We start from the raw sequence: 9,178 nt of genomic DNA on the forward strand, positions 1-9,178 counted from the left end.
AATTCTATTGAGAAAAGAGGCATAAATGTAACCATTAGTTTCGGAAGAGCAGGGCTCTCAATTGCAGTCTACTTACACCCAAAGCCATTTCATTAATGCACCTCTCAATTGTAGTCTACCTGTACCCAAAGCCATTTCATTACTGCACATTAAATTGTGCACAATGATAAAGGGGAGACCTGAACATGCCAAAGGACATGTTGTGTCATACAATAATTCACATTAGATTGAGCCTAATTGATGAAGGGGAGACCTGAACATGCCAAAGGATATATTGTGTCATACAATAATTCACATTAGATTGAACCTAATTCGTACTATAATTCCATTGAGAAAAGTGGCAAAACAAGCATCTCAATAGACATAAAAATTGGGAAGTTACAAGAGTTCCCTACACTGCACATCTGTGATAATTTGAATTAAAAATAACAAGGTAGACAGTGCACAATTTTAAGCCAGACAATGTACATTTGCTTTATTCACACTTTATAAAAATAAATGTTCACAATGTGAAATGCAGATGACTCGTCTATGGGCTGAGTTAGTTCAATTGCCACCAGAATCACAACCAGCTTTCCCCATAATTAGAGAAGATTATTAGACTTCAATCCCAAAATAACACACTACATCTATAAATTAAAATGCTCAAAACTGCCCAAGCTATATGATTGAAAGGGCAAGCCAGTACCACCAATCCGGATGATAAAAACCACTAATTCTACAAAGCTATACTACTACTCCAGGTTCCACAACCCTACCGACGACCACCATTTTGGGTGGCAGGAGCTTCCTCCTCATCTGACTCAGTTCCACAACCCTACCGACGCCCACCTTTTCGGGTGGCAGGAACTTCCTCCTCATCTGACTCAATATCCCCGTACTGCCATATATTCAACCTGCCTTGCCTGGCTTTTTGCTGGTGCTCTTCTAAATTATCAAGGGCAGATTGTCTTTCCTTTGTGTCAAATTTTTTCTTCCTTTCCAATCGAGCCAGACCCTCCTGTAAGAAGAAAAACAATGTAATCAATAACTGTTCAAGAAATACTCAGGAAAGGAGACAAACAGAATGTCATCAAATCATCACGCCAAAGTTTAATAACTCAGCTCTGAATGAGTCGACGAAACTCAGAAAATTACTCAGCAGCATATTACATTTAAAATGAAGGTTTTTATTTTCATCTTTGGCATTTATTTTTTTACATAAGACATGTTTTCAGGGTCTGACCTGCAGGTACTTGTCAGACTCACTGCAGGCATGTTTGACATATTGGCAGAAAGACCAACTCATTGGCAGCACTAACAATCCAAACTTGACCCAGTACTCATAATGACATCACATGAAAGCTCAGACAAATTATATTGAGTGCTTATTAAGAAAAGAAAAACTCAACAATACCTGTAGCATAGCAGCATTTATGCTTGTCTCTGCTTCAACATCAACAAGAGTTACTAGTAGGACAGTTCCTGTCCCTTGACCTTTTACCTTTCCTCCAGTGGTGTCACGACTCTCTACCATAGCCATGAGCTCCTTGGAACTTCCAAGTGTACGTTCACTAAAATATTCTGCAGCCTCTTGGCCAAAATCCTCTTCTAAACCTGGCACTTTTATGTATGCCAGGCTGCAAAGTTGCGCAAGACCAGGAGCAGAAGAAACTGAAGGATCTAGAGGTCGTAATTTACTGTAAATTACAGTTTCCTGGTTCCCATAGTCAATGTAGAAAACCTCAAACTCATCTTTAGGAGAGGCTATAGCTCCACCTCTAGGAGCATTTACGACCTATACAGTTGAGCGCAAATAAATATTGTAAATTAAGGTGAACAAAGACAACTCTAATAAATTATAACCATCTCATTCTAAAATGCAAGTGCCAGAATGCTAATTGGCATCGGATGTTCAACTAAGTATCAGCTAATATATTCTTTGAAAAATAACTGACCATTGCCCTATTCCAGGAACCATCTGCACTAAATTGAGCAAGAACTATATCTCCCTTCTTTGGGTTGAATCCCACAGAAGGCTTGTCTTGGAGGCTCAAGCCAGAAAGCTGCTGCTGAATGCTAGAGACTCTCTGATCACCAGCAATTTGAACATAAAATTTTCCACCGCCAAGAACTTCCGTAACAGCAACCTACATATTTTTAGAGATCTTTAGCTTTCAAACATGAAAATGCCAAATGCCTAGACTTTAATCATCGATGTCCCAAAATATCCAGAACTACCTTCAAAACCTCCTTTTTCGTAGTTGATTCAGAAGCAGATCCGTTAGCAGGCTCTTTGCCTTCAACATAATTTTCCCAGACCTGAATTGCAAGTTAATCCCATTATTTCTCTGAACAATGTAACATTGTCTTTCTTGACAGATAAACAAACTATAGCTGTCTAAATCATACAAGAAACAGACAGCAAAGTATTTTATTTATTTTGTATGTAAGAAAACAAATGATCATGTAAAGAAGCAAACCTTCAGACGTTGCTTTCGGGCATTTTCTTCAGCCTGAATTAGAAGGTGACCATCAACTGTCTTTTCAGTACTGAAGAATGGATGCAGCTTTGCAAGACCAGCTTCTAACAGTACTGCTGCCATATTTGTTTTGGATTCCCAAAGGGATCCCAGATATGTGCCAGTCCTGTCTACTGTTTCAATTTCAACCTGAAATCACGGAATACCCAATCTACCATTAGAATTCTGTAATATATCAGTCCACACACACCAAAATACAAATAAGATATGATGCCATAACTAATAGAAACCCTTTGTGAATAGCATAATTTCTACAAATCTATTACATTTCCAAATATCATATGTGAAACCCACTGAGTCTTGACTAGGACTCTTGTACAATTGAAGTCAATGCTCCAACATTCACAACCCACATACCTCAACATCCCGCTGCAGAATTTTTCTGCGCATAAATGCTATTGCTTCATCTGCATATGGTTCATCACGCCCTGGACATCTCACTCCTGAAAACGAAAATGCAATAGCACAAGTTGCCTTTGGAATTAGCAGCTTAAAACGATGTCCACTTAAGACATAGTCAACAATAGCTGTTTGCCTTTTGGTTCGCTGCAGAAAGGGTAGAAAATCTTTTGTCTTTTTAGCTGATGCCTGCACAGAATTTTGCTTAAGAATGTTAAACTGTCAGACCAGAAAACGCTTGTTTATTTACATAAACTAGTAAACCAATTCATGATTGTAACTTGCCAAAGATCATAGATATTATTCACAAATCAAAGATTTAAAAATATTCACCATCAAAAGGTCTGTTATATGCATCACAGGAGACTCCTTTGCTGAGTGTATTCCTCTCTTCCCATGCATTGCCCGTGATTCAGCAGCAAGTAAAGCATCATAAAAGTTTGATCTCTCTTCAAAATCCCTGTGTCTAATCACTGTACCAAATCCCCTTGCAACCACCATTTCAGCCACATTAACACCCTCTGGGTGGCTAGATGATGTCATTGTAGGGACAACATCGTCAACCTCAGACTTTAACGGAGATTTTAAGAAAACAGATCCAAAATCCATTATTCTTGAATCTGCCATTCCCGATGATGGTGGTGGTGCAGGGCCATCAGTCATGCTAACTTTCCTGGCATATTCCATTGTTACATAGACCTGCAAAAGAAACGCCAATTTTAATCCCTCTGAACAGATAGCATTGAACACTTTAGAACCATATTTTGTAAGCAACAGATAAATACAACTGTTACACAGTTGAGCATGCCTCTTTGCCAATGAGTCTGCTACGTAAATACTCTTTTGCTTCACGAGCATATGGAGCAGGTTTTTCATCTCTTCGTGGATTGCCAATCTTTGGAGCTCTGATACTTGACAAATTGATCCTTCGTTCAGCCGAAGGACTCCCATAGGGAGCAGAATCATCAGCAACAACAATACAGTCTCCACTAACAACCTCCACAACCTGCAAATATTCAAAATCTTCAGATCTTCTGCACATAAAAATGAGCAGCTGTACTTTGCTTCATATCAAGTGAAATAGAAATAAAAATTGAACACAAACTTAAGTAAAATGCCTTGATTTTTTTTCCATGTTACCAGTAGAGGGTACATGATTTTTTTTCCATGTTATCAATAGAGGGTACTTAGTCACTGGAAATTAAGACGAACCTTTCCAGTAAACTTGTCATCGCGAATTGCTTTTGAATTAGAAGGAGGTGGAACATAATTAGTCCAGATCCTCAAGCGATCTTTTTTTGCCTGGAGCTCAGCATTCTTTAGGCGCCTTTTGGCATCCTCCTCCATCATACTAGCACTCCATTCAACAAATTTAGCTAATCCCTAAATGAAATAGGAAAACAGAGAGGAAGCACTAATCAGTATATATGTTTAAAAACCAAACCATACACTAAAACAAAGAACCATGTGCCTCAAGACTTTAATGTGCTTGGAAGATGACAATTTCTGGACAATAGAGAAGCATTGGATGTGTACATGAAATTGTCAACTTACATTTTCTACAAGCTCTAATGCGAGGTCCTTTGCAACATCACCATCAGGGTAATATACCGAACCGATTAAATTACTAAATTTATCAACACCTTCTAACACAATCCGAACCTGTAGACGTGGTAAACACATTTAGTTACTGGGAAATGAATCAACACAAGTAAACGAAACCAGAAATAATTGGAAGAATCTACTCAGAAATCAAGGCATTGACTAACTCACATCTCTGTTTAAAACTCTAATTTCAGTGAAATGTTTTGCCTCTTTCGCAAATGGATCTGGCAGAACTTCAGTTGATACAGCTGTAGATGCAGCAAGCCTCTGTGCTGTTGTTAAAGATGAAGAAGATTCAACTTCCCCATTTGTTTCGTCTGAAACTACTTCAGTGGGTGTTGGGGTCTCCAATGCAGTAGGTCTTCTTCCCATAGATGGAGACTGTGTAAAACAGACCAATAATAAATATGAATACAAAATGAATTAGAGACTATTGACTTGGAATATATCCATTGTTTAAGAAAACTTATTTCTAAATATTAATAAACAGAATTATACAACAAATGCCTCACCTGGATCCCTGCCATAAAAACTTGCACAAACTGAAAAGAAGGGAGCAAATAAACCCGTACTGTACTGCCATCTCGAACTTGCTCCACGAGAGCTTCCATAGGTTTTCCTTTATTTGCAGATAAGACGGACATTGCATCAAAGTTGCTTGAATCTCCAATGGCTGATGGAGGCAGGTCCCGGATGGAGGACTCTGCAGCACCAGGTGTCTGCCACAAATACATTTCAGACTTCAGAGCATGCTCACTTGGTTATGAGTAACAAAAAGATACTTTAGTATTGTCATAATGGCTAACTTCAAAAGTTACCTTGCTCCACCGGCCATGACTTTGTGTCTTGGCTTGCTCTTCGAGCCGCAGTAACTCTGCTAAATAAGGGCTAGCTTCTCCTTTCTGAGGTCCTTGATCCCTGACCTGTCATTAGGAACATCACATTATGTATTCAGAACTCTAAATAAAGTTACGAGGGGCATTGTTCCAAGTAAGTAAACTTTAACAAAACTAATGTAAAGATTGAAGATACAACTCTTGTGGTACTCATACTAAATTAATGGTTACCTAAAAGAACAATGAAATATAGAAATCAATAATGTAAAAATAGTAGTACCTTTGCCCAACCTTCAGATACAACGGTCAGAGCAACATTTTTGTCACCAAGAAACACTGAGCCAAATTCTCTTCCGATAGAGGGCACAGTATAGTCTACTCGAAAGGTGACTTCCTGCACGAACCAGGGAATAATTTAAAATTATCATGATGTTTATGTTCACTCCAAATCAGAAATGCAAACCATGTACAAGATCCAGCCATAATCCTCACCTTCCCAATACAAAGTTTTCGTAAAAACTCTCTGCTTTCCCAGGCAAACGGTTCATCAATGCCCCCTCTGCGAGCCTGCATGAGGTAAATGTAAAGTTAATCCTACTTGTTATTAAAAAAACATCTGTGATAAAAACAAGTATGAAAGTAGCATACTGCTTTTCAACTAAATATAATAATATGACGTCCAAAAGCAATGGATAGTGAAGACACAATGACATTGGCTCTAGAAATGGCATCTACATGAATGAACACTAACCAAGAAAAAATGGAAATGTATTACTCATTTACACAAGGCAATTAGAACAGGTGACATTTATTTGTTGATCAAACATGATAGTTAGGAGAAATAAAGTTAACAATGGTAACCAAAGCACAAGGCAATCAGAACAGATGTCATATTTGCTGATAAAATTTGATGGTTAGGAGAGAAATAAAGTGAAAAAGGGCAACCAAAGCCTTAAGATTTCCAATTTATTGAAGTTTCATTTAAACAATACAACTTGAATAGAGAAGCTCCCTCATAAACACTCACGGCTGAAGAAGATTTCAGAATGAGAAAGCTACATTCAAAACACATTTGAGAAGAGAAAAGTAAAACATACCAGTTTGGGAGCCATAAGAGACGACAGTGTAATTTGTTTTTCAGGTGGCAACTCTGTCTTTGCACTGCCTATGATGACTAGGCTGTCACCTGAAGGTACAGCCTTAACTCTTCCTCTCAACCATCCTGTGGTTGTTGCAGTTGATGCCATTTCTAAAAACTGCAGAACGTGCCACAAAAAGAATTCTAATAAAGACAACAGTGGCTATTTTATCTGGAAAACCAAAAACAAAAAAATTACAGCGTCAACAAAAAACCCCTGTTAATGCAGGGAATAAAAAATTCACAGGAAATTAGTAGGCAATTCAAAGAAAATACTGTTGAATTAAAAGCACAAAAATAACACCCAGAGTAACTGCAATAAACCCACTCAAACATCAAGGCAGTGCATTAGGCAATTCAAAGAAAATACTGTTCAATTAAAAGCACAAAAATAACACCCGGAGTAATTGCAATAAACCCACTCAAACATCAAGGCAGTGCATTAATATTTGCTCCATTTTTACTACTTATCCACCAAAAAATGCTATCCTAAAAATAAACAGTTTCCTGTTTATCAATATCAACATACCAGAAATCAGATTTCTGATGATAGCTCTCAAAAGCATACCTTTCAAGGATATTGGTAAGAAATTAGAATAAAGGGTGGGTTCCTAAATCACCAAGATATAGACAGGATAGTCAAAAGTTACAACCTACCCAAATAAGAAAAATTCAAATTATACTAATTTCCATTAGTGCCAAAATATCTAATGGGCTGAAGAGTACAGCATGCATTGACAGCCAATTTAGGAGTTCCTAGCACTCCTTTCTTGGAAAGAGCAAAAACAAATGCAAAAATAACTGTGAGGGCAAAGCCCTCAACCTTACAGTAAAGAACACCCCTGCCAAAGAAAATAGAGAAAGACAGAATGGTCACAATGAAGAAAGCATGTCAACTGAGTGGCCTCTGGTCATTGGCTAGGCTGACAAAGGAACCAGAATCATCAACCACTGTGAAACAACCAATAATGAAGATGTGGTTGCAAATTCAAGTTCTTTTTCGTAGACAATATCAAATTTGATGCATTGGTTCACTATCAAGGTCGAAAGAGTATCAAGCCATCTAAAAGGATTCAGTTCCTGTTATGGTCTGCCAAACCCAGATGGCATGAATTTCGAGGGGATGAGCCTGGGCGCAAGTCCTAGTGATTTTCCTAGAACAGTCGCCCATTAAACTTGCCACCTAAGTCAAAGGAACTCTGCTAAACTATAACATAAGCACCTTCAATAGTGTGTCGCCAAAGACAGGAAACAAGAAACAAAACAGGGAACAATAACAGAAGAAGAAACGGGCTATCAAGACAGGGTTGGGAACAAGAACAGAAATGGGAAAGATACAAGAATCAGATCTCTTGTTCAGGCTGCTGGAAACATAGCTTACATTTAAAGCACGTACATTTCAGTTGTCCAGACCTCCTCGATTAAAACAAGAATCAAATTAACAAGATCAGAATCAGAGAAAGCTACGACAACAAGGAAGCATATCCAATTGCATATTGCCAGCAAAAGTCTATTGGAAGTGTTTGTATAAAGGGTGCTATCCAGAATGATTTATCTAATGACCAACGGTCGTGTACTACATTGATCTATTGTTTATTCGGTGAAAAACGATGATTGATCAATCCATTAAGAATTGTTTAAACTCAGTGCCCACATTGACCAGACACCGACTTTTTTTCTTTCACAGACATGAGCTGCCCTAAAAATTTCATGGATAAGATTTCGATTTTGACCCAAGGAGGGTAAAGGTTCAAACTGTAGTTTGGGAGCTTCACGCTAGAATTTTGATCTTCGCAGTTCTCGCACTGCTGATTCCAGCTTATAACAGAAGCCAGACCCCCGATGCGAACCTCAAACATATGGATCCATCATTATCCCAAATAATATAGCCACGACAAACTTGGCTTTTATCTGCACCTACATTCAATGCCTACAAAAGTCATCTGATTTATGCAAAATCAAATCTTGGATCCAGAATCTTCAGACCATGGATGCCCAAAAGATCAAATATAGAAAAGAAGAACACACCATGCTATGTTTTAACATGCGACAAAAGGATGAGAGATTGGCCTTCTTGTGCACAAGAAAACATGGATCCAGATTTCAAAACTGGTTCTTTTATAAAAATCCCAATAGTAAATCCACGGTGAACCCAAACCAAACAAAAAATAAAACGATTTTCGATCATTTTCAACAGGTAAAAAAAAGATCCTCCATACCTGATCGGACCAGACGAGGCCGGGCGATAGATTCAAGCCCGAAAATCAGAGAGAGAACGCAACAGAGGACAATCGAAGGCACTGAAGCCGTGTCTCTCTAAAAAGGAGTCTGAAAACAAAATACCCACAAATATAAACTCAAAAATCTCAACCCGCCTGGACTCTAACCGCAAAACTTAGGGTGTTCACATGTAACAACTTAAACATTAATTATAGGCCTCAATAAGCATTAACTATAGGTCTCAGGTGTTGGATGGGCGTAAACCGACGCCGGCAATATTTGGCGGCCAAATCTCCCCGCCGGGCAGTAATAGGTGGGGTCATGGCAATGCCACGTGTGGATAATCTGTACAGACGGCTCAGATTTCCCGGATCTTGCATGGAGAATCCCCTCAGCCCATCGTCGTCACCGGCCGACGTGGCAAGTGGTTGACCAATGACACACCAGTTTCTATTGTT

The 9,178-nt window shown here is 38.6% G+C and overlaps 1 protein-coding gene across 2 annotated transcripts; it reads right to left on the bottom strand.

The window, feature by feature from the left end:
- Positions 1-448: 448 nt before the first annotated feature.
- On the bottom strand, positions 449-8,896 carry LOC149199632 (ribonuclease TUDOR 1-like). Of its 2 annotated transcripts, none has more exons than XM_089402516.1 (17): positions 8,720-8,896; positions 6,460-6,618; positions 5,855-5,929; positions 5,643-5,756; positions 5,345-5,449; positions 5,039-5,245; positions 4,695-4,907; positions 4,476-4,583; positions 4,134-4,304; positions 3,730-3,927; positions 3,255-3,620; positions 2,880-3,110; positions 2,463-2,651; positions 2,221-2,301; positions 1,938-2,129; positions 1,397-1,777; positions 449-1,000 (listed from the first exon to the last, which is right to left on the bottom strand). In XM_089402516.1, the coding sequence occupies exons 2-17, from the start codon at positions 6,607-6,609 to the stop codon at positions 818-820; spliced, it is 2,964 nt and encodes a 987-aa protein (XP_089258642.1). In that variant the 5' UTR covers positions 6,610-6,618; positions 8,720-8,896; the 3' UTR covers positions 449-817. The 2 variants fall into 2 exon arrangements, with proteins under 2 accessions (XP_089258642.1, XP_089258641.1); XM_089402515.1 differs by having other exon boundaries at positions 6,460-6,672.
- Positions 8,897-9,178: the final 282 nt, after the last annotated feature.

Source organism: Pinus tabuliformis, chromosome 2_1 (assembly GCF_031772625.1).
Source record: "Pinus tabuliformis cultivar Carrire ecotype Pingquan chromosome 2_1, CPIR1, whole genome shotgun sequence".
Taxonomy (NCBI): Eukaryota; Viridiplantae; Streptophyta; class Pinopsida; order Pinales; family Pinaceae; genus Pinus; species Pinus tabuliformis.